This window comes from Rhinatrema bivittatum, chromosome 2 (genome assembly GCF_901001135.1).
Source record: "Rhinatrema bivittatum chromosome 2, aRhiBiv1.1, whole genome shotgun sequence".
Classification (NCBI taxonomy): domain Eukaryota; kingdom Metazoa; phylum Chordata; class Amphibia; order Gymnophiona; family Rhinatrematidae; genus Rhinatrema; species Rhinatrema bivittatum.
The window spans coordinates 697,017,528-697,043,098 of NC_042616.1; the positions used below are offsets into that span (position 1 = coordinate 697,017,528).

Below are 25,571 nucleotides of genomic sequence, written 5' to 3' on the forward strand. Positions count from 1 at the left end.
GGCCTTGACCCGACCCTACCTCCACGGTAGGACCAGGAACCACAGGCCGGAAAACCTCGCAGCCCACACCCCGGACAACCCACAAGCTCCGGACGTGGCCTACCTCCATGGCAGGCCGCAGAACGCTGATGCCTGGACCCACCTCCAAGGTGAGCCATTAGCGACCGCAACTCCATGCCCGTGCACCAGATCCAGGCCCCCTCCTGCTCCGACCCCGACTAGACTCCGCCCACCGACGCTCCCTAGGTGGTGACGTGGGACCTGATTGGGGCATTTAAAACCCCCTAAAGTGCGCCTCTGGACCCTCTTGTGTGGCTCCCTTCGACCGGCGCTGACCCCCATCCGGACACCCATCCCCCGGACCCGCAGGACAGAGACCCGCCGACCAGAGCCCTACAGACCTCGACCCAGCCCTACCTCCACAGTAGGACCAGGAACCACAGGCCGGCAAACCTCGCAGCCCACACCCCAGACCGAACCCCGGACAACCCACAAGCTCCGGACGTGGCCTACCTCCACGGCAGGCTGCAGAACCCCGACACCTGGACTCACCTCCAAGGTGAGCCATTAGTGACCGCGACTCCATGCCCATGCACCGGATCCAGGCCCCCTCCTGCTCCGACCTGACTAGACTCCGCCCACCAATGCTCCCTAGGCGGCAACGTGGGACCTGATTGGGGCATTTAAAACCCCCTAAAGTGCGCCTCTGGCGCCGCACGACAAAGGGGCCTGCCCCTTGTCGTGCCCCTTAGCGTGCCCCCTCCACCACATCCCCGACTAAGACCCACGAATCTTGAAAATCCCCGACTTGAACTCACTATCCTCCAACAACCAATCTAACGAACTCTGTCGACCCTCACCATCACCGCCAGACCCAGCGAACATCACAACCCGGAAACCAACCACCTGCCTCAAAATCACAATGCCTCATTCACCAACAGTCTGAGAACACACCATTACACAGAACCTCATGCAAACCAAGATCCACCAAACCAGCAACCCCAATCCAGGCTCAGAACCACCATCCAATCCCCCCTCCCATACCTCCCACTCTCCCCACAAACTTCACCACTGCTGCTAGCTGATAACACCCAAGCTCTAGTATCCACCCCCAATCCGATACCCCCATAACAACAAATATCACCCCCTCACTAATCTCATTCAGTAGCCCAAGATGCATTCCACATCCACAAATACACCAAAAGAAAGGCAACGACATCTAGTAAAGATTCTACTCACTGAGCCTATAAAAAGCTTGTTCTACTTAACCTTCCTTCTCATAAACGCACAAGCTCTCACGAAAAAATTCATACTTATCTCAGACATCCTTCAGGATCAAAACCCAGACTTCATCGCAGTGACCGAAACATGGTTCAAAAATACTGATCACGTAATAACGAACCAAATAACTAACAACACATACGATCTATTCTCAATCCCGAGGAAATCCCGAAAAGGAGGTGGATTATTACTAATCATCAAAAAACACTTCATCATGAAACAAATCCCTCACTCACTCCCCCAGCAATTCGAATTAGCCCTCTTCGACTCAGACAACCTGCAGATATGCCTAGTTTACTGCCCCCCCCCCCCCCCCCCCCCCCCCCAAACTTCTGGACAAAGACATATCACCTCTTATTGAATTCCTCATAAAAAATATCAACAACAAAAAACCTATAATCATCCTAGGAGACTTTAACCTCCACGCCAATGTCACCCCACTTTCCTAACCGTGCCAAACCCTGATGGGTGTCCTAACCACCCTCCAATTCACTCAACTCGTTAACAACCCAACACACAAAGCAGGGCACACCCTGGACCTGATTTTCACAAATGACAACTTCTTTTCAAATTCAACCATATCCTACTCTCAAGTCCCATGGTTGGACTACTTTCTCCTACAGTGCAAGACCCACACCAATGCTATTAACAAGAATGAAGCCAACAAAAATGCTCATTCAAGTACAGACCACCTTTCACATCCGATCTACTCCAACACGAACTGGAAAAACAACTGTCGAACATAGATCTCTCCAATATGAACAATGCCACCCAATCCTGGCACCAAATCACAACTGAAACGGCCAACACCATAAACCCTGAAAGAATGAAACTAATCAAATCAAAAAGACAAAATTGCAACCCTTGGTTCAATTCACAACTAAAGGAGACCAAATCCACCCTAAGATGAAAAGAAAAAGACTGGCGAAAAAACAAATGTCCACTAACACTTGAAAAATATTGTACTCACCTTGCCTACTATAAAAGCTTGATAAACAAATCAAAGAAAGAATACTACAGAAAAAAAATCCTAAATTCCACAAATAACCTGAAATCCCTCTTCAACATAGTAAACAACCTAATTGCAGCGAGCAACAACAACACTCTCCCAAACAAAAACCTGAGCCAAGATCTCACAATCTTCTTCAAAAATAAAATCAGCAAAATATCTGAAAAAATAATTAAGACCACAAGCAACAACTCTCACCTGAATCGCAAAGACATCACACCTTGGGCCAACTTTGAACCTATATCTACTGAAACGGAGAAACTAATCAAATCATTAAACCCAGCCCATCACGAACTTGACACCATACCAACATGTTCACTAAAAGAAATCTCCCAAACCATCACGCCAACCATCACGGCAATTATAAACAAATCGTTAGAAGAAGAACTACCAGACAAACTAAAATCGCCACCATAAAACCCATCTTAAAAAAAAAAAACCTCGACCCTAATGACCTAAGCAACTATATCAAACCTTTCGTTCCTTGCCAAGCTAACCAAAAAGGCCGCTCTTAAACAACTGAACTATCATCTAGATACAAACAACATCTTATACCCCACCCAACACGGCTTCAGAAAAAATCACAGCACCAAAAGGACTCATCAATCTATCAAATACTATCTTAAGAGGATTTGACAACGGTCAATGATACATCCTCATCCTACTCGATCTATCAGCCGCCTTTGACACAGTCGAACACAAAAGCCTAATCTCCAATCTATCTGAAATCGGTCTAACAGGGAAAACTCTAGACTGGTTCACATCTTTCCTCCAAAACAGAATTTACAAGGTAAACTTCAACAACCACACCTCCAAAGCCATCCCACTCAAAACCGGAGTTCCCCAAGGCTCCTCTCTATCGGTAATCCTCTTCAACATTTACCTATTACCACTTTGCCAACTTCTTTCAAGTCTCAGCATCACCTACTTCCTGTACGCCGACGACATACAGCTAATCATCCCGGTAACAAGCACCATAGAGAACGCACTGAAAATTGCAGCCACGACCATCAACAAAATTAAACTCCTATTAAATCAACTGAAACTGCATCAATACAGACAAAACTGAATGTATGCTGATAGAAAGAAACAACTCTGGAGATTACCAGAATCACTCCATTTTCATCGACAACAACCCCATCAAGCTAAAAGAATACATTAAAGATCTGGGAATCTGGATCGACCCACAGCTCAACCTTAAAAAACACATCACCATGAAAATAAAAGAAGGTTTCCACAAGCTAGCAATTCTCAAACACCTCAAACCTTTACTAAACCAAACAGACTTCAGAACCATTCTTCAATCCTTGATTTTCTCAAGCATCGACTTCTGCAACTCACCCATGATAGGACTTCCCAAATCAACCCTACACCCTCTACAAATACTACAAAATGCCACCGCACGAATTCTCACTGGACACAAAAGAACAGACCATATCTCTCCTGTCTTAAAAGATCTACACTGGCTCAACGTAGAAAAAAAGAATAGAGTACAAAACACTATCAATCATCCACAACTCAATTCACCACAATGATTACGACTGCCTCAACACCCTAATCCAAATACACCACAATCAACGCAACACCAGATCAACTAACAAAGCACGTCTAGAGATCCCATCAGTCACCACAGCCAAACTTACCACAACCAGAAAAAGAGCTTTCTCAATAGCTGGACCGCATCTCTGGAATACCCTACCAGTCAGTCTACGACTTCAAAGCAATACCAAAATTTTCAAAAAACTGCTCAAAATATGGCTCTTCAAACAAGCATAAAGGATGGGATAAGCTAAACCAACCAAAGGACAGTACCCACCAGACTCACACTACCCCATCACCTCTCCCTTACCTATCACCATAACCCTCCTCCCTCACTCTTTAAGCTCCCACGACTATATCCATTGATCAACCCTAAACTCTGTATAAGCACTCTCAACTATACCCATCGATTATCCTATAACTCTACTTAATGCCCTCATACTAACAATGTGTTTCAAGCTGCTACCATTGTCATTCTATATTAACTGTTTTTTCTATTGTTATCCCGAAGTTCTAATGTTAATCGCTGTTATAGTTGCTCCTCTGATTTTTAATGTATATCGTTGTTATAAATGTAAACCGGAGTGAAGGCCAACACCAATACTTCGGTATATAAAAACTTACAAATAAATAAATAAATAATTAAGAGGAATGAGATGGGACCCTAACCCAGTCATCCTCTGATGTAGATTGATCTCATTGCCTCAGGTACAAAACTTAGATTGTAAGCCCTCTGGGGACAGAGAAATACCTACAGTACCTGAATGTAAACCGATGTGATATCTCAGAACGATTGTTGATATATAAAATAATAATAATAATAATAATAATCTCCAGGAGTCTGCTGTCCAAAGGACGAGGTAGATGGCCTCGAATGTTGGGGGCTCGACATGGGTGAGTGAACACGTCGACAGCCTTGTCTGGGTTTTTCAGGAAGATCATACCTTGACGATGGCTTGGTTACCACAAGTCCTGAATCGGTTCTCTTACTTTTTTGAGGGAGTCTGTTCCTAGTCTCCTTTGATGTTGCCTCTGTTAAATGGCTGGATGTACAATGAGTCGAATGCTTCGGCTGTTTTAAACTGTGTGCCGTGTGGGATGCTTTTTGCGTCAATGATGCCTTTTTCTGCGTCGATGGCGTCGACTTATGCGTCAGTCCAGTGCCGTGCTTCGACTTTGGTGTTGGTCTGGTGACATGCTTCGATGTCGACGCAGGGGCCGAAGCAGAATACGTTGATGTTGTGTGTGTCGGCATCGATGGATGTGTCGACATCAGCGCCAATGGATGGCACGTCGTCTTTGGCGCTGTGTCGACTTCACCGTTGTCGGTTGACTCTGCCCTTGCGTCAATTGTTTCTCGGCGTGGTGTTTTCCACTGTGCGTCGTCTGCTCCAGGTGCGAGCGACGCATTGATTGCAATTGGTCGCGACAACCCTTCAATTTAGTTTTATGGGGTTCTCGACCCCTATGTACCTTCTTGGTATCCCCTTGACCTCCAGGACTGGAGGTTCATGGGTCCACAGATGAGGCTCTCCTTAACAGTAGGCCCTGTGGTTTTGACGGGCCTGGCAAGGAGTGGGATTCGGATGGAGGGGCATAAGAGCCCCTGGCGCAGATCCTCAAGTCCTTGATTTTCTGCGTCTGACTTCGGGCTCGAGGCAAGATGCAGCCACAATGTTCGCTCTCAGCCTGGATGTGCTCAGCCCCTAAGCAGCGGTAGCAGCGATCATGTCCATCGGTGATGGACATGATCTTACTGCAGTGGCACAGTTTAAAACCCGACGGCCTCGGGTCAGATTTCTGGGACATCACTGTCTTCAAGTTTTTAGAAGCTGAGGAGAGTGAAGCTCCACGTGTGATCCCACGCGCGGAAAGAAACAAACTGAGGAAATTCTGTTTCCTGCACAGGAACACACACACAGCCGCACAGAGCAAAGCTCTGACTTCCTCTGATAGACAGTTCCCATGACAGCATGGCTAATTCAGCCCTGCTATCAACGGGAAATCAGAGAAATACTGATGAGCTGCAGGTGGCACACTTGGGATACCAGTGCCTTGAAGCTTTGCTCTCTGACTCCATCTGCTGGTGGGAGTGCATAACCCACTGGTCTGGACTGATCTGGGTATGTACAGGAAATGAAATTATAGACATACTATTAGTAATTTGTAAACTATCTTTAGAATAATCTACAGAACTTGAAGATAGGGGGCTGTTAACATAATGCCAATTTAAAAAAAAAAGCTAATAATGTCCTGTATGAGTATGAAATAAACTTTTTCTTTGGGTCCTTATCATGTATTGCAAGTAGACAGCGGCTTTGAAGAGCTCTCCTTCCATCAAAGTACCTTTTGAGTTGCAAGTAGAGGAAATGAGAATGTGACGCTAAGTTATAGGTTTGGCGAAGCTCTGTGAAGAATCGATATGTTAAGCCTTCCCATAATTGATTATTAAAGTAAAGGCCTGTGCACCACGAGTGCGCATCTGGAGACAGTGTGGCAGGAGAAAGGTGGGGATTTTCATAATGAAGAAATAGCCAGCAATTGCCCAGGTTCCACCTTTATATCTTGCATAGTATGCCCCATATACAATGTGGGCAAGTATGAGATGTGACCAAAGTACTTTATGTACTCCAGGATTCACATTAGGAGAAACTAATAATGCAGCTAAGCTATAACCATGTGAAACTTATTTTTCCATATGTAAGCATGATAAACAAGCAGAGCCCAGAGACGAGGAACTTTTTGATGAGCTCCTGCTCAGCTCCTTTCCCAGCAAGGCAAAAGAGGCTGCACTGCAAGCCGTGGACCTACTGCAAATCTGCAGACATTTATGCAGTTCCTTGATTTTAAGAGCCAAGGTCCACTGAGAGCATAGGGACATCTGTCCCAAGATTAGGAGTTCTTCTGGTCATGATCTGTACCGGGGCATCAATAATATAATTTGTGGCCATTAATGAGGGACATCATTTTTCCACAGGTTCAGCTCTTAAAACCATACACCGTGGTTGAGTTTTTCTTTTGCTGAGACTTCACTTCGTTGTTATGAAGTTCTTTATTTTCTGGGGCTAACACTGAAAAGTGTTTGGGGCTGTTGCTCATCCTGACTGCGTCTGCAACACCTCGCTCTCCCATCTACTAGCTCCAGGCTCTGTTCCTCCGCAGCCGCAGCCAGTTCGCAGCATCTCTGCCTCCCCCTCTCTCCATCTTCCATGCAGGCCTCACAGTGGAGCTCCCGTCGAGGATCCGCGTCCTCGGCCCTGTCCCTAGGTGTGCGCGCGGCCAGCCTGCACACCTTTAAAGACCCAAGCACGGACAACCCCAGAGAGATGCTTACTGATGACATCACAAGACCTCCATATTTAAGGCAGGGTTCAAACCCCTGATCCCTGCCTTGGCAATCGGGTCGTACACCTCGGAGTCTCTAGTTTGTCTATTCCAGTGTCTCTTTTTCCAGCGTCTCCTGTTCCAGCGTCTCCTGTTCCTGCGTCTGCTGCTCCTTCGTCTCTCCATTCCTGGTAGTACCCTTCGGACTGATCTCACAGTACTGACCTCTGCCTGTTCACTGACCATGTCTGATCACTGCCTGGAACCTGACCTCTGCTTGTACACTGACTTCATCTGACTGCTGCCTGAAACTTGACCTCTGCCTGACCTGACTACTCCCAGATTGACTAAAGGTATTGACCCCTGCTTCGGCTGACCATTCCGGACTGAGACTCTGGCCTTGATCCTCGCTATCCACTCAGACACTCTATTTTGGCCTCCTGTAACCTCTGAACATTCTCACCTTGTCATTGACCGCGCACCCTTGTTCGTGATGGGCATGCCCCTGCGCTTTCTCTCTAGGAGACCCTGCAAGGCCCACCTAAGACCAGGCGGCCCGGGTAACCAAAGGCTCAACCTGAGGGAACCCCGGGTTGCTATTGGCAAAGCTCCAGCTAGCCTCTGTCTCCTCCTGTGCTCTGCCTCCTGGTGGCAGGCGCTCTCCGGGTCCGACCGGAGGGCCGTACCAATCTTGCACCAGGCCAAGGGTCCACCTCCAGCGCAACAGGGGCTGCAGAAGCAGCAAGGTAACTTTAGAAGAAAATGAAGTAAAGATATATTCATAAAGGAGTTTTTAGGATTTCTAGAGAAAAAAATGTAGGTGCGACAGAAGTCACATCCATTAGGAGATTCACGAGGCAACGCCCACACAGGAACTCCTGCACTTGCTCAGTAGAGCTCAGAGCTCTAATAATTGGAGAGAAAAGTCCATTCAGTGCAACCGGATGACATCACCCATATATAATGGCTAATTCAGCCTGCTTATCAACGGAAAAATTAATGAAGACTTTACTGATGGAAAGGATAATGAAGCATCTTGGTTCCAGTAGGCTGAAAGATCTGAGGTAGCATGGTTTTATCAGAGGGAGACTGTATCAAATAAAGCTGATCAAGTCCTTTGATTGGATTGCCATAGAATTAGATTTGGGGGCAGGTGCTGGATTTCAGCAAAACCTTTGATACTGTCCCACAAAGGATACTAAAAAATAATCTGAGTAATCTAGTGGTGGAACCTAAACTGGCAGACTGGATTGGAAACTGGTTGAGAGACAGCGAACAGAAAGGCCGATGCAATAAATGAGCTTGGAAAGCGGGCGCTCAGTGTTGAGCGCCTGCTTTTCTAACACACACCCAGGCATCTCTCCTGGGTGCACGATGCAATATGTAAATGAGGGGTTGTGCTGCCAAGGAGGCGCTAGAGTCAATTGTGCACCCCTAGCGCTTCCTTGGCAGCGGGCGCCCAGGAAAGGTTGGCTGTCTGTGGCTTAGGAAAGTGAATGCTCAATTTTACCAGCGTCCATTTTCCTAACTGGTGCACAGCCACGGGTTAGGAAAATGCACACTCGTTAACTGAGCGTCCATTTCCTTATCCTGACCACCGGCACTTTATTTTCTTTTTCATTTTTTTTAAACCTTTTAAAGCTTTGGTTCCCCTGACTGAATAACGCCACGATATTAAGTCCGAGGATTTACAGAAAAGCAGTATTTTCTGCTTTTCTGTACAACTTTTTGGGGGGCTCAGAAATTAACACCTGCTCTGGGTAGGCGTTAATTTCTGAGCATATACATGTGCAGGTTGGGCACACATTTTTTCTTTTACATTTGGGGTGAATAACTAATAGCCTCATCAACATGCATTTGCACGTTTTGGATGTGCTAATCCTCTTATAGCATAAGGGGCTGTGGACGCCTATCCAAATTGCGTGTCCAACCGCGGGTTAAACAGTGCGCTCAGCTGAGCGCACTGTTTTGCATCGGCCACAGAGTGCAGTGGCAAATGGAATTTGCTCTGAAGAAAGAAAGGTGATGAATAGAGTGTCTCAGGGATTGGTCCTGGGAACAGTTCTGTTCAATATGTTTGTGACAAAAACTGTGGAGGAGTTTAGGAGGAAAAATTTGTCTTATGCAGATGACAATAATATCTGTAATGAAATGGATATGCCTGAGGAATTAAATGATATGAGAAGTGATCTAAGAAGAACTCAAGGAGTGGTTGTTGTGCCGGGAGGTGGACCCTTGGCCTAGTGCAGGATTGGTAGGCTCCCTGGTCGGACCCAGAGAGCGCCTGCCACCAGGAGGCGGAGCACAAGAGGAGACAGAGGCTAGCTAGAGCTTCGCCACTAGCAACCTGGGGTTCCCTCGGGTAGAGCTCTCGGTTACCCGGGCCGCCTGGTCTTAGGTGGGCCTTGCAGGGTCTCCTTGAGAGAAAGTTCAGAGGTGTGCCCACCAGGATCAAGGGTGCGCGGTCAATGTTCAAACTAGAAGTCCGGGGTGCCAGAGAAGGCCAGAAGAGAGTCTCTGTGTAACGAATCAGAAGGTGGACCCCTGTTCCGAGGTAGAGTTGGCGCTACCCAAACGGACAGATAACCCTTTAGGTCTCTACCGTCGGAGGGCAAGGCTTGATGAGGTAAGTGTTGAATGAAGACTTCACCCTGGAAGCTCGTGATCCCCCCCAGGAGGAGCCTGTAGGGATCTGGCCGCTGGGACTTAAGAAACTCCCTGAAGACTAATGAAGGTCTGGATGCAGGCGCCTCCTGCAGGTCGTGGATTCCAGATGGCTGGCGCCTCCAGCTGGTCATAGATAGTCCGGGAGTAGAAGTCGAAGGATAGTCCAAAGCCGGTCCAAGGGTCGAAGTCCAGAGAGAGGTCGAGAGCCGGTCCGGGAATAGACGGGAGAGTGGTCCGAAGCCAGTCCAGGAGCAACACAGGAGAAGGCTCCAAAGCCTTTCTGAAGTCAACGCCAGAGAATCACCACAGCCGGTCCGAAGGTCAGAAGCCAAAGAATCAATCCAACGGAGAGGAGGAGCAGAAGCGGGACGACGAACAGAGCAAATCCAGGAACATGGAGCACAGGTAACCAAGCACAGAGCCTCAATACCAAGGCAAGGTCTGGGGGGCAGACCTTGCCTTAAATACCCGAATTGAGGGAGGAGTTTGCTGGAGGAAGCCACAACTTCCTGTCGTGACTCCTTTAAATCAAACCTTCAGCCGCGCGCGCGGCTCTACAGCATGCAGGAGGGGACGGAGACATTCCAGCACAGCAGGACCAAGCGGCTAGATCTCAGCGGCGGCCAAAGCCGAGAAAAGGATTTCAAGAGGGGCTGCCTGCCCCCACAGGAGCCCCTGGGAGGAGCCGGCGCAGCGGGTGAGCCTTGGGTCCCGGCTGCGGACTGCCGCGACCATGACAGTCGGCCCCGGTCACGGACCGCCGTGACCGGCGGCCATAACACTCTGAATGTATGCGAAGGATCAAGGCCAGAGTCAAGGTAACATGGTCAGCCAAAGCAGAGGTCAAATACCAGTAGTCAGTCCATGGATGGTCAGCCAAAGCAGGGGTCAATACCAGTGATCGGTCTGAGAGTAGTCAGCCAAAGCAGGGATCAGGTTCCAGGCAGCAGTCAGACGTGGTCAGTAATCAGGCAGAGCGACCGTCGGTTCCAGGCAGCGTTCAGACATGGTCAGTAAACAGGCAGAGGTCAAATCCAGGAGGCGATCAACATAGTCAGGAACAGGCAGAGGTCAGTACCGAGAAGACAGTCCGAAAAGTACCACCTGGGGAGACAAAGGAACAGGAAAACACTGGAACAGAAGGACGCTGGAACAAGACTGGAATGAGACTGGAACAGGACTCGAACAACACTGGATCAAAGACTGGAAACGCAACCCGATTGCCAAGGCAAGGAAGTGATGGCAGGGACTTCCTTTAGTACAGCATTCAATCAGGGCACGCCGTGGAGCTGGGACCCGCCCCTGGCCCTTTAAGGGACCGGGCGGTCCGCGTGTGCATGCCTAGAGGTGGGGCCGACTCCACGGAGGACGCCGAGCCCCGCCGTGAGGCCTGGCCAGAGGTGGAAGGCCCGGTGACCACTGCCACTGGATGCTGAGGCCTGGCTGTACTCACTGCAGCAGCTGGAGAGGATGGCCCGGGACCCGTGGAGGAGTTAGTGAGGTGAGAAGGCCTGGGCGCGGGCCGAGCACAGACGGGTCGCGCAACAGTGGTCATCTGCTTCCTAGGTAAGTTTCAATACTAGACAATGCAGTTATGAATTTGGAGTGTAGAAATCTAAGAGAGCAGTACAGATGGAAAATGAGATATTGATGGCCAGAGAGCAATAAACAGACTTCGGGGTGATTATATCTGATGATTTCAAGATGGCAAAACAATGCAATAAGGCGTTGGTGTTGTAAAGTGCATAGGGAGAGGTATAATTAGTAGAAAAAAGGAAGTGATTATGCCATTGTACAGATCCTTGGTGAGGAGGTATTGTGTCCATTTCTGGAGGCCATAGACAGACTGGAGATGTCCAGAGAACTACCAAAATGGTGAGGGATCTGCACCAAAAACCCTGTGAAATGAGACTTAAGGACCTACAAATGTATAGCCTAGAGGAAAGGAGAAACAGGGGAGATAACATAGAAATATTCAAATATCTGATAGGTATTAGTGATGCACAGGGAGTAACCTTTTTCAATGAAAGAGTTATTTTATAATAAAGGGGTAGAATCAGGAAAAATGTCAGAAAATGTGTTTTCATGGAAAGAGTGGTGGATGCATGGAGCACTATCCCAGAGTGGGTGACAGAAATTTAAAAGTGGCATATTTTAAGAAGGCATGGGATAAGCATAGAGTTGGTTTCAAAAATAGAAGAGATAGCAAGCAGAATCACAATCTAGCCATATTCGAACAATTCAACAAGTGTTGGGGCTGTCAGAATGAATGGCCAAGTGAGAAAAATGAAATGTTAGAAGTCCTAATGGAAACACAAGCAACTGCGTGGCTGGATCTGTCTAGTTGGTTGTGATGGCAGAACTAACTAGCACTAGATGTGTGTCAGTAATAACAAAAAATCCTCACAGAAATACAGTTGATCACATAGTTGAGCATGTCTGGAAGGCTATGCAGCAAACATAGAAGACTGCATGTTTGGGCAACTGCCATGATGGTATTAGTTATTTAGGTTAGGCTGCATTGAAAGAATTAAACTAGCGGCTGAATCTGTTCGGCAGGCTACGCAGAGAATGTAGACCGGTTTTAGACACTGAATGGAGGGGTGCTAGGTGTGAACTAATTGAGGGATTCCATATGCTCATTTGTCCAAGACAACAGTACTGTATAAGGAGAGGTACCTGAAAAGCTGTCATGATCATTGAATGATAGCTGGGATATATGCTTGCAGTGTGCACAAGAGAAATAAAAACTGGGCTGAATGGATGAGAAAACTGGGCCTTTTCTTCCACTTCTATTATGCTACGAATTGGGCAGAGATCCAGCATTTCTGCATGGGGATAACTTGCAAGCAGCAGCAGTTACTACCCTTAACAGAACACATGAGGGTAACCTGCACGAGCAGCAGTTACTACTATCCTTAACAGAAGGCATGGGGTAAGCGCATGGAGCGCTATTTACCACCATAAGCAAATTGCTGGGCAGATTAGATGTCTCATTTGGTCTTTGTCGTCATTACTATGTGTGAGAGAGTGTGTGTATTTAGTGAGGGTAAGGAGAGCTACAGTATGGAAATGGCAAGTTTTAGTGGGAAGATGGAAAGTGAAAAAGAAACGACAACCCTACAATGACGTAAGTTCTGTCTAGCTTAGGTGCCTTTAAAAAGTAGTAAATTACAGAAGCACGAAATTTCCTTGTCATTCATCTCGGCAATAAAAGGGTTAACAACAAAAAGACATGATCACTACTGGAGGGGCCGGATTAGCAGTTTCCTTGTGCCCCTGGGGTCATTTACAATGACTGGCTCCAATCCAACCACCAAAGTAGCGTCCCTGCCTCTGCCAGGGAACTCCCGGCTCGCCGCTTTCCCTCTCTTCCTCCCCGCCCTGCGGTGGTCTGCCTCACTCCCTCCTCCTCCGCCTCACGCGGCTCCCGGCCCCGCCCCCTCGCCGGCCTCGAATTTAGATGCCGCTCGTGCTCCCTCCGCTTGCCGTACGCTGCTGGAGACGGACAAGGTTGGTTGCCTCGGTGACGGTGGGAGTGGGCGCATACACGTGTGGCGCGAGGGTGGGAGCGTGTCCCTTCCACTGCCCGGGCCTGCATCGGGGAGTGAGTGACTGAACGAGCGAATGAATGAATGGCAGGCGCAACGAGCGCGGGGTAGCGTTTTGTGTCATGCCCGGGGAAGGTATCTCAGGGCAGGTGTCCGTCCCCCGCTCGCTCGTCTTTCGGTAAGGGTGGGGAGCTGGGGAAAATGTGATGGGAGGGAAGGCAGAGCGCGGTTGACGTTACGGAGGCAGCAAGGCTGATGCAAGCGTGCCCAGCGGCCGCTCTCCGTCGGATGTCTTTCCCGTGACGCGATCCCCTCCCCCCCCCTCCATGGATGGCGCGCGCTGGTGGAAGGCAGTGACGTTGCGGGTGCCGCACATCTGCAGCAGCAGGTGTCATGGGCTGTGTGTGCGTGATGTCCGGGAGGACCTGCTTTCGCTTTCCTGGCCGGAGCGGGGGCGAGCCGCTCTGTCCGCTGTAAGATTGCGCAGCCTGTAGCTGAAGCTTGCATTAGCAACGTCGACTGCTTAGCTTGCATTTTATTTGGTCTGTTGATTTAATTATCTTAGGCCATCCTAAAAATCGATGCTTGGGGGTGCAGAGGATAATATAGATAACATAGCCACCACCTTTTGAGGATCGTTTTTGCTTTAGAATAAGGGTGGTGAAAATCCAGCTTCGCATTTTTGGCTGACAGAATGAAAGGGGATTGTGTGTGTACATGGTTTTGGAAACTTTTTTTTTTCTATAAAGAATGACTTTCTAGCTTGATGCTTTTATTGACTTGAGATTTCCTTACTGAAAAGTTTTTGGGTTTTTTTTTTTTATCATTTAGATGTATTGTTATGTAATAATTCTTTGAAATTAGAAACATGCTTTCTGCTCTTTCTCTATTGTTTAAAAATAGATATGACTTTTTTTTTTTTTAGAAAACCCCATATTCATCTAAAATAACTGACTTGCTTTTTGGTTTTATACATGTATTACATAGGATAAATTATCTTTTTTAGAGTACCTGTGATAATTCTGATAATTATTGAGCATGTTTTAAGTTATTTCAAGGATTAATATGATATGCAGCATGATCTTTAAAATCTAGAATGGTAGAAATTTACAGGAGGATTATATTCTAGTTGTAGGAAAACTAAAAAGAAAATCCAGAGAAAATATGCTTACATAACTGGACCATTACTTGCCTTGTTTTCATGCAAATTGTATGTACTTTGGCATATGAGAAGCTAATGGGAATTTTATATTAAAAAGCAGAAGCAGTATATAGAATATTGAAATTGGAGAATGAAAGCAGATAAATTCTTCAAGGTGTACCCAGTCTGTCTATTCAGAGTAGCATAGTAGATGATGGCAGAAAAAGACCAGTTGGCTCATCCAGCCTACCCAGTTAGAACATAAATTGTCATGCTGGGTCAGACCAAGGGTCCATCAAACCCAGCATCCTGTTTCCAACATAGGCCAACCCAGGCCACAAAAACCTGGCAAGTACCCAAACACCAAGAAGATCCCATGCTACTGATGCTAGTAATAGCAGAGGCCATTCCCTAAGTCAACTTGATTAAAGCAGTTAATGGGCTTCTCCTCCAAGAACTTATCCAAACCTTTTTTAAACCCAGCTACACTAATTGCACTAACCACATCCTCTGGCAACAAATTCCAGAGCTTAATTGTGCATTGAATGAAAAAACATTTTCTCCGATTAGTCTTAAATGTGCTCCTAGTCCTTTTATTATCCGAAAGTGTAAATAACAGATTCACATCTACTCATTCAAGACCTCTGTCATATCCCTCCTCAGCCGTCTCTTCTCCAAGCTGAACAGCCCTAACCTCTTCAGCCTTTCCTCATAGGGGAGCGGTTCCATCCCCTTTATCATTTTGGTTACTCTTCTGTACTTTCTCCATCACAACTATATCTTTTTTGAGATGCGGCGACCAGAATTGTACACAGTTTTCAAGGTGCAGTCTCACCATGGAGCGATAGAGAGGCATTATGACATTTTCCATTTTATTAACCATTCCCTTCCTAATAATTCCCACGATTCTGTTTGCTTCTTTGACTGCTGCAGCACACTGAGCCGACAATTTCAAAGTATTATCCAAAATGATGCCTAAATCTTTTTCTTCTAATATGGAACCTAATTATTATTTTCCGTATATGAAACACCTTGCACTTGTCCACATTAAATTTCATCTGCCATTTGGATGCCCAATCTTCCAGTCTAGCAAGGTGCTCCTGTAATGTATCGCAATCCGCTTGTGATTTAACTACTCCGAATAATTTTGTATCATCCGCAAATTTGATAACCTCACTCGTCGTATTCCTTTCCAGATCATTTATAAATATATTGAAAAGCATCGGTCCAAGTACAGATCCCTGTGGCACACCACGGTTTACCCTTTTCCACTGAGAAAATTGACCATTTAATCCTACTCTGTCTTTTAACCAGTTTGTAATCCATGAAGGGACATCGCCTCCTATCCCATGACTTTTAAGTTTTCTTAGAAGCCTTTCATGAGGGACTTTGTCAAATGCCTTCTGAAAATCTAAATACACTACATCCGTTTCACCTTTATCCACATGGTTATTAACTCCTTCAAAAAAAAAAATGAAGCAGATTTGTTAGGCAAGACTTCACTTGGGAAAATCCATGTTGACTGTGTTCCATTAAACCATTTCTTTCTATATGCTCTATGATTTTGATTAGAATAGTTTCCACTATTTTTTCTGACACTGAAGTCAGACTCGCTGGTCTATAGTTTCCTGATCATCCCTGGAGCCCTTTTTAAATATTGGGGTTACATTGGCCACCTTCCAGTCTTCGGGTACAATGGATGATTTTAATGATAGGTTACAGATTTTAACTAATAGATCAGAAATTTCATCTTTTAGTTCCTTCAGTAGCCTAGGATGCATGCCATCTGGTCTAGGTGATTTGCTACTCTTTAGTTTGTCAATCTGGCCTACTACATCTTCCAGGTTTACAGTGATTTTGTTCAGTTCATCTGACTCATCACTCTTGAAAACCATCTCCGGAACTGGTATCTCCCCAAGATCCTCATTAGTAAACACAGAAGCAAAGAATTAATTAATTTAGTCTTTCTGCAATGACTTTATCTTCCCTAAAAGCCCTTTTAACCCCTTGGTCATTTAACGGTCCAACCGACTCTCTCACAGTTTTCTTGCTTCAGATATATTTTTTAAAGTTTTTTATTATGAATTTTTGCCTCTACGGCCAACTTCATTTCAAATTTTCTCTTCACCTCTCCCGGCGCACGCACAGGCCACTCGCCTGTGCACGCGATTCAGTATTTAAATTAGGTCCGGCGGTAGAAACGGGCAAAAGGAGACGCTAGGGACACTAGCACGTCCCTAGCGCCTCCTTTCCCAGTGCCCGAAGATGTGCGGGTCAGGGTCAGCACGCACAAGGGGGTGCACAATTGTGCACCTTGCGCGCGCCGAGCCGCACTGGCTTCCTCCGTTACATCCCCCGATCTTTATTTTACCTTTTGTGCCTGCCTCCAAGCAGGCGCAAGTTGTGCGCGCCGGCCAATTGCCGGCACACGATCTCTGACACAGCAGCAAATGGCCGCTCTCCCAGCCCCGGGGCTTTACGCGCGCCGCCAGGCCTTTTGAAAATAGGCCCGGCGTGCGTAACCCCCCTACACGCGTAAATCCTCAAATCTGCTCCACTGTGCTTATTTTGAGCCTGCACCAATTCAGTCGAAGTTCAGACACAAATAATTTGCATATATTGTGTTTTGAATTTCAGTTTGTAATGCTCCTAAAAGTACATGTGTATGCTTACATCAGTGGTGTGAAGTACGGTCATCCGGAGGACATATATTTATTTATTTAACATGTTTTGTATACCTTCATTCGGTTTTGCCATCACAACGGTTCACAGTAATCATAATAGGTAGACAAAGTTACATATATTTTTGGAACTTTAGCCTACATGTGTAAGTTTTCCCTGCTACTTAAATGAGTGCATTGTGAAAGTTCATGCATGCTTTTTAAAAAAGCTGAAATGAAAATCCAGCTAGGAAGATGCAACCATTCTACTAGCAGCAGCCCCATCTTTACCCACAGAGTTACTGACTAGGTCTTTCAGAATTGACCCCATTTTTTTTGCATGTTCTAATAATGTTTTTGGACACAGTGGCTTAGTTGATTCCATTGAAGGGTTTTGTTCCTCATTTATTTCATCATTAAAAGTTGCAATTGCCTTTTTCTTTGTTCAGTGTGGAGCACTCAATTATTTAGTTATTTTTATTTATGAACATTTTGATATTCTGCTTTTTATTTATTTATTTAGGGCTTTTTTATACCGACACTCATGATACCAATCATATCGTATTGGTTTACAATAAACAGCGGTGCAATAACATTAACATCGATGTGAACAGTAGGCGAAGAGAGAAAAAGTGAATGAAAGTTACAATAAACAGGGGCACTTGAACTGGGAGGAGGAAAGCCAGAGGTATGGCTAACATAGAGATAAATAATACTTAGTCTCAGAAATAAATAATATCAAGACATCTACTTAGGACTATAATAATCACTTGTACTCAGGATTGAATATTATCAAATATATACATGATATCCTATACCTAGGGCTGTGGAATATCATATGATTCCTGACTAAATAGTATTTGTTCATAAAACTCAGAACTGATTAATATAACATGTTATATTAATCATGTTATATTTAACATGTGTTATATATATATATATATATGAAAATATAACATGTTAATTATAACGTGTGTGTGTATATATATATATATATATATATACACACGTTATAATTAACATGTTATATTTTCCCAAGGTTGGCCTCAAAGTGGATTACAATAAATTTAAATAAGACCATACATAAAGAGGACATATACAATATAATAGACTAACCAACTAAAAGCAAATAAGAACATGCCATACTGGGTCAGACCAAGGATCCATCAAGCCCAGCATCCTGTTTCCAACAGTGGCCAATCAGGCCATAAGAACCTGGCAAGTACCCAAAAACTAAGTCTATTCCATGTTACTGTTAGTATTAGCAGTGGCTATTTTCTAAGTCAACTTAATTAATAGCAGGTAATGGACTTCTCCTCCAAGAACTTATTCAATCCTTTTTTAAACACAGCTACACTAACTGCACTAACCACATCCTCTGGCAACAAATTCCAGAGTTTAATTGTGCGTTGAGTGAAAAAGAACTTTCTCCGATTAGTTTTAAATGTGCCCCATGCTAACTTTATGGAATGCCCCTAGTCTTTCTATTATCCGAAAGAGTAAATAACCGATTCACATTTACCCGTTCAAGACCTCTCATAATCTTAAAGACCTCTATCATATCCCCCCTCAGCCTTCTCTTCTCCAAGCTGAACAACCCTAACCTCTTTACCCTTTCCTCATAGGGGAGCTGTTCCATTCCCTTTATCATTTTGGTCGCCCTTCTCTGTACCTTCTCCATCGCAATTATATCTTTTTTTATATATTCTAAAATCAAGATCCATTTGTGAACCACAGACACTTGGAATAAACTATTTTCAGGAACCAGAAAACAAAATAATCGGCTACAGCATAGTTCAGACAGATGAGAAATGCTTGAAAATCCACTGCTGCATGCTACACTTCTTTTTGTTTTAGATACCTACAGGGATCACTGGATTATCATCATTTTTGTTTCCTTTTTATTTGTTGCTTGACAAATGCAGGAGAGGGGATGTGAAATAAATACTCAAAAGAAATTATTTAAATAATTTACTAGAAATGTACCATATTAAAAGCTGAAACGCATGTACATACCAAATGACAAAAACATTCTCCTTGGTCAAAGTGAATCATAGCACTTCAGAGGGATTTTCAAGCGTGAGCTTATCTGTCTCTGCATTTTAAGATTTTATGATGCTATTGCCATTCCTCTTATCTTTGAAACAGGTTTTTGATCAAAATATCTCAAATTTCTTGATTTTTGGAGCAAATTTGTGCCTATAATTGGATATTAACAGGAACTGGTCTCCTGATTTTTGGATTATACCTAGTTGTGAAATGTGTGTGTAGGTTTTTGTTTTGTTTTGTTCTTGTTTTTTATTATGCTATTAAACTGTCAAACTGTACGTATTAGTCTATTTTAAAAGGCACGCACATCCATGTGCACATGGTGTCCAGCACGTGCACAAGGGTGTACCAAGTTTACAGCATGCACGCATCGGCGTTTGCATGTTTTAAAATGCATTTCCCGCGTACACATGCGCACTGGAGTTTCATGTCGACGCGCACATGTGCGGGTGGGTGGCATGTTCTGTACATGGGGGGGGGGGGGTGGAATTTTTGAATAATACTCGCAGCGATGCGAGTAAGGCTTCCCCAGGTCCTTCCCAGTCTGCTCCCCTAAACTAACCCTGCCTATCACTGTCCTCTGGAGCAGAAGTAAACTCCGTGCTCCTGCCACCTGCCGGCGCGGGCTTCCCCAGGACAGCATCAGTAGGCTCGACACTTGTGCAAGTATTGGGGGTTACGCGTGTGGCTGGGCCCGTTCTGAAATGCATGAGGCACGTGCAAGGCCCAGCCCCGCATGTAACCCCCAATTTTTACGTACGTGGGCCTTTTAAAATTTAGGCAATTGTGTTTCTCAGTGCCGTGACTCAATTTGACCATGGGGACTGTTTGCCTCTTGGAATGTTCCTATAGTCCTGCTGTTATGATGAATTTCTAATAAGCTGATTCAACACTTTTGCACTTAAAAATGGTGTTTTATGCATATATGCAATGTTTTGAAAATCAGTTGGGGCTCAGTATGTGTAAAGGTCCGCACCTAAGTCTGTTTCACAGATACTTTAATGAGCACTGAGGCAAGGTGTTCCAGGGTGGGAAAGGGGTGGTGTCAGCACTTACGTGCATGTTTGACTTAAAAAAAAAAAAAAAGTGCTTTAAGTGCAAGTTACACCCTCCGAAGAGGAGGTGTAATATTATGTGGATGAACTCTATCAATTACCTGAGTATTTTCAAATCCAACTTAGCCGTGTGTGTTTGCTTTGAAATAGCCCCGTAGAATCTGCGTGTACAACGTGCACACAGTCTGTCACTCTGCGGGCAGTTTGAAAATCACCCTCCCCGTGTAATTGTTGCATAACAACAAATCAAAGTACCTTGGAGCAAGCACTATGCAAATAATACAAAAAGCAGACCCTAAATATATTGATTTTTATGGGCAGGGATTGTGGAGGAAGAGTTTGGGATCCTTTGTGAAAATACCACTCAACCTTTTTTCTGGCTGATGGCAGCAAGAATAATGATGGGTTCGCAGCCACTGTGAAATTGAAGTATTTCATCTCTGTTTTGTAGCCAGGAGGGGGAAAATAATGCTAAAGGGTTAAGCTGCTGAAAGGATCCAGAGACAAAATGTTTGTCTGGGCAAATAACTTGCATGCAAAAGCAGAAGGGAGGAGAAAATTGTAATCCTCCTTAGGTGGTTACAAACCAAGCTTGTTCTCCACTCCCCTCCACTTTGCTGGTGCTAACATGACTGGATTGGTTTGAAGTGCGATGAGATTAGTGAGATGAACAGAAATCAATGGGTGATGAGAGATATTCAAGCAGAAAAAAAAACAGCTTGTGCTGGTTATAAATGACAACATCCAGAGAGGTACAAAACTAGTAATAATTGTGGGGAAAAGACTGTTAAAGGTTCAATAAATGCAACCAAGGAAATAAGGAGAAATGCATAAAACATAATTAGGATTACTTGCTGTATTCAGAACTCTCCAAGACAAGGTTCACACGTAAGGAATCACCACTCAGGAAAAGGATCCAGGTACCATCATTGAAAATAGGTTGAAATCAGTAGCCAAGAAAGCAAATAGAATGCTAGGGATTGTTAGGAAAGGAATGGAGATTAGAACAGAGAAGATCATGATGCCTCTTATTGCTCCATCTTGAGTATTGTGTGTAGTTTTGGTCACCACATTTCACAAAAGATACAGCATAATTAGGAGGGGGACAGAGAAGGGCTACCAAGATGATAAAGGGGGTGGAACAATTCCCCTATGAGGAAAGGCTAAAGAGGTTAGGACTTCTCAGCCTGGAGAAGAGACGGCTGAGGAGAGATATGATAGACGTCTATAAAATGAGTGGAATAGAACGAGTCAACAATAAATCTCTTTCAAAAAGTACAAAGACCAGGGACGCACAATGAAGTTACTAGGTAATACATTTAAAACTAAGAAGAGAAAAAATATATTTTTACTCAACGCATAATTAAGCTCTGGAATTCATTGCCAGAGGAAATGGTGAAAGCTATTAGTGTACCTGCATTTAAAAATGGTTTGGACAGGTTCCTGGAGGAAATGTGCATAAATCAATATTAAGGTAGAGTTGCAGATATCCTTTGCTTTTATAGGGATAAGAGGCTTGGAATCTGTCTACCCCCTGAGATCTTGCCAGGTACTCGTGACCTAGCTTAGCCACAGTTGGAAACAGGATACCGAGCTTGGTGGACCCTTGGTCTGACCCAGTATGGCAAGCTTTATGTTTTTATGTACATAGGGAGGTGTTTGCTCCTTCAGTAGACTCATTTTTTTTTCTTCTTACCATACGATGCTGCTTACCAAAATGTTTCCATAGATGGGATGCAGTTCCCTTTATATGACATCAAGATGTCTTGGAATGAAAGCATGTGTAGTTTCTAAAGCTCATGTCTTTGAATAAATCTTATGTTGGTCCAATAAAAAAAAGTATTGCTGCCTGAAGAGAATCCCATCTTCTCTAGGACCGTCTGTGTAGAATACTTTCACTAGTATAGGTGATCAGTGGAGTATGTTTATTCCATGTGACTTTTTTTTTTTTTGTCCATTGTAATAATTATAATATTGGCCCTTCTTGCTTCTCCATTTTGGAAGCTGTCATACAGATCAAGTATCAGGCTAGATTAAGTAGTAAGATTTTTCATCTCGACCTTGTGCACAATTTGAAGTGTGTTGGATTCCTCCTTGGAAACTGATTTCTTTGTGGCTTCTTTTTAATCTCTGAACCCGATTCATCCTGCTCATATAATAGAGTTCTCAATTTGAGGTCTGTATTGGGGAGTACTTCTCTTATTTCTTAGAACTGGGGCTCATACATGTTCCACACCTATGTCGCATATTATAAAACAGACTGATTAGCAGCAACTTATGTAACCAGAGTTTTTTTTTTTTTCTTTGAAACATTTCTAGGCCCCCAAATATCATATCTGATTATTCTCTTAAAAATGTCCCCTCCGCAGTTTAATCCCACCTGTTTACAATCTTCTTTGGCCTTGCTGTTTTACCCAAGGCCTCCTATTTGGTTTTTGTTGTGTGTCCTGTCTGCCTTGACTAGATTGCCAGCTCCATTATGTGTCACTGCGTACATCTGATATGCACTATACAAATCATGATGAAAATGAAAGCTGCTACTATGTATCGGAGGGACTGATATCCTCAAATTGAGACATCTTCCAAGCACAATAGTCATTTAATTTTCCCCTCAGAAAAAATTCTGGGGACTTCAGTTTTAATTCAGTTGCTGATGTGGTTGTATAATCATAAACACTAGGAAATAGAATTCAGATAGTATGAGGCTCTAATCTTGACTACTACCATTGGTGCATGGATCAGGAAATACTCAGGTCCTGTTGTGCGGCACTGGGGAGTGTAAATCTGGATTAGCTCTCTCTGAGTCAGAGAAGGTGGATACTTGAGTGCAATGGCTCCCAAATGTAGCCCACAAGTTATCCATAATGAACTAGATATGCATGTATGCATTTGATGTAATAACTTGTTTACATTGCCTAGCTTAAGTTGTACTAAAAGCTAGGCCCATTGGGAATTTTTGAAGACTGCTTGCAATCGGCCACTCCTTTACTGCCAGCATAGATTAAGGCACATAGGAGACTGTGTAAATAACATCTGTTCTCTTCATTTGTGTATGTGTCAAGAGGGTATGTTTAAAGCAAAATCAGGATAAAATGAATGATACTATCATGTGGAGAATATATTACAGGGCTAAATATAAGCAGAAGCATTCTAACATTATTTTCTTTTTATTAGAAATTCTAGTGGCCCTGAAAGTGAAGGACAGCTTTTGAGTTTATTTGCACAGTATCTTGACAACAGCCTTGGGTGGAAAGCAGAAACAATGCCCTTAGTAGAAGAAACCACCCTACCAGGGGAGCCACCACTGACTGTGCCTGTGGTAATAATAGGTGAGTTATTTCCAGCTTTGATGGCCTTTCCTTTGGGAACTGTAGTAATCTTTTGCAGGACAAGATACGCATACACTTCTTTGCTATGCACTATTTCATTAAATACATGTCCACTTGTTTTTTGTATGATTTTTTTTTTTTTAATTGGGATTCAGTACAGATGTATTTACCAAAATTAAATGTCATATTTCCTAGCATGTAGACAGATGGACTCAGGACCAGTGGGTTTATGCTTCCCTGCCAGCAGATTGAGACAGCGCAAGCTGATGTCACAGTATATATAACCCTGCAGTGACCCCAGTCTGCCAGTATTCTCCATCTCCAGCAGATGATGGACGTGCATCTCCCTATGGGGGATTGCTTTGAGCTTTCTGAAAGGAGAAATGTTAAATTCAGGAAAAAAAAGCCCTGCTCTCCTGCAGTGATACCTAAAGGTTCCTCCCCCCCCCAGTTGAGAATTCCTGAGGAGACTTCCATCGTTCCTCAGAGGTGTGCCTTGGTTTGGTAGCTGGGTTTCCCAGTGTGTATTTAGCTGCTAGTTTAGCTGAAAGGCAGTGGATGCAGGAGGCCGAGTGTGGCGGTGATGGCAGATGCCCTCTGCCCCCGCAGCCGGAGACCGTCTCTGTGCTGCGGGGAGGTTTAAGGTTTAAAAAAAATAGTTTACCTGAATCAGAGAAGTTAGAGGGGTTTCAGGACTTCCTCCAGTCTCCATTCTTGGTGTGTCATGCTGATGTTCGTTCCTGCTCCCGTTGGGGTTGGGGAACTGGGCAGCCTGGCGGGTTGACTGGCCTCTGGTGAGTTAGGTCCTGTACTTAGGCTTTTTTCTTGTATGCCGTGTCGTAGGCTGCGGTGACCATTTTTGCTCGCACTTTTGTGTGTTCTGCTGCCCTGTCGATGTGCGCAGTGTGTCAAGTCTGTGCACGCATTGTGTGCTCTGTTTTTGGGTGCTCTCTTTACATGTACAAACTTTTTTACATGCTTAATTTGGCGCAAAGGTTGTATGTGTGCATGCAGCACTTTCTTCTAGGCGCTTAGTTTTTGGGCGCATTTCATTTTTGAGCACAAGCCGTTCCGATGCATGTTTACCTCACCGATAGGCAAGAAGCCTAAGCATTTTCCTATTTGTGTTGCCTGTCATATTAGGGCTTCTCACGCTGACCTGGCTTCTAACCTGTGTCAGCGGTGCTCATATGCTCAGGAAGAGTTGTTTTCCTCCGATTTTGCTAAGCCTGGCCTTGACTGGGGGGACGCCAAATCCTGGTTTTCCCTTGACTGGCTCCTCCACTGGCGAGGGGCAGTTCTGTCGGACCAGCTCCAGTTCCTTCTGGGCTTGGTCTGGACCCGGCTGCTTTTTCTTTGGTGGAATTTTTTTTTCAAGGCTTACAAGCTTTTCTTCAGGTGCAGTCCTCTGTTTCCCCTATTTTTGTCCAGCCAGACCCACAGCCGGTGGCTCCTCCCTCTTCCAGTCCTATGCTTACGCGCAGGGGCTTGCCTCTGCTTCCTGCGGGTGTTCCTGATAGGAATCTAGATGGCACTGATGAGGTTGATCCTGATTCCCTGGAAGATGGGGAAATTCCTCCAGGGCTGGAACTGTATCGAACCATGTTCTGGTTCTTTAATACGGATGAACTGCTGACCCTGCTTTCCCAGACCTTGAAACAGCTGGGAATTCCTGGTTCAGAAGCTATGTCAGAGCTGAGGAAGAATCCCTTTTTGGTTTCCTTATGTAAAGCCTCTTGTTTTTTCCCGGTGATGGATACCACAGCTTCCAAAGCAAATCTTACCCAGATGCCCTTTAAAGGCTCACTTTTGTTTGGGAGTGAGTTGGAGAAACTAGCCAGTAAGTGGGGCAAGTCTCTGGTGCCGCGGTTGCTAGAGGATAAGAAACGGTTACAGTGCCCCTTTGGTATGAGGGGTCATTTCCGGGGTTCCAGGTGTTTTTGGCCCTACAGAGGGACAATTTTGC

General features: G+C 44.8%; 1 protein-coding gene across 4 annotated transcripts in view; it reads left to right on the forward strand.

The window, feature by feature from the left end:
* OSGIN2 (oxidative stress induced growth inhibitor family member 2) overlaps positions 1 to 25,571 on the forward strand; it is a 125,045-nt gene that overhangs the window by 45,581 nt on the left and 53,893 nt on the right. The window contains exons 1-2 of one of the 4 annotated variants that reach the window (XM_029591627.1): positions 13,210 to 13,333; positions 23,451 to 23,605. In XM_029591627.1, coding sequence (XP_029447487.1) covers positions 13,284 to 13,333; positions 23,451 to 23,605 — 205 coding nt within the window. In that variant the 5' untranslated portion in view covers positions 13,210 to 13,283. Of the gene's footprint in view, positions 1 to 13,209; positions 13,334 to 13,420; positions 13,550 to 13,714; positions 13,845 to 23,450; positions 23,606 to 25,571 lie in introns of those variants that run through there. The other 3 variants (XM_029591624.1, XM_029591625.1, XM_029591628.1) reach the window with 3 other exon arrangements.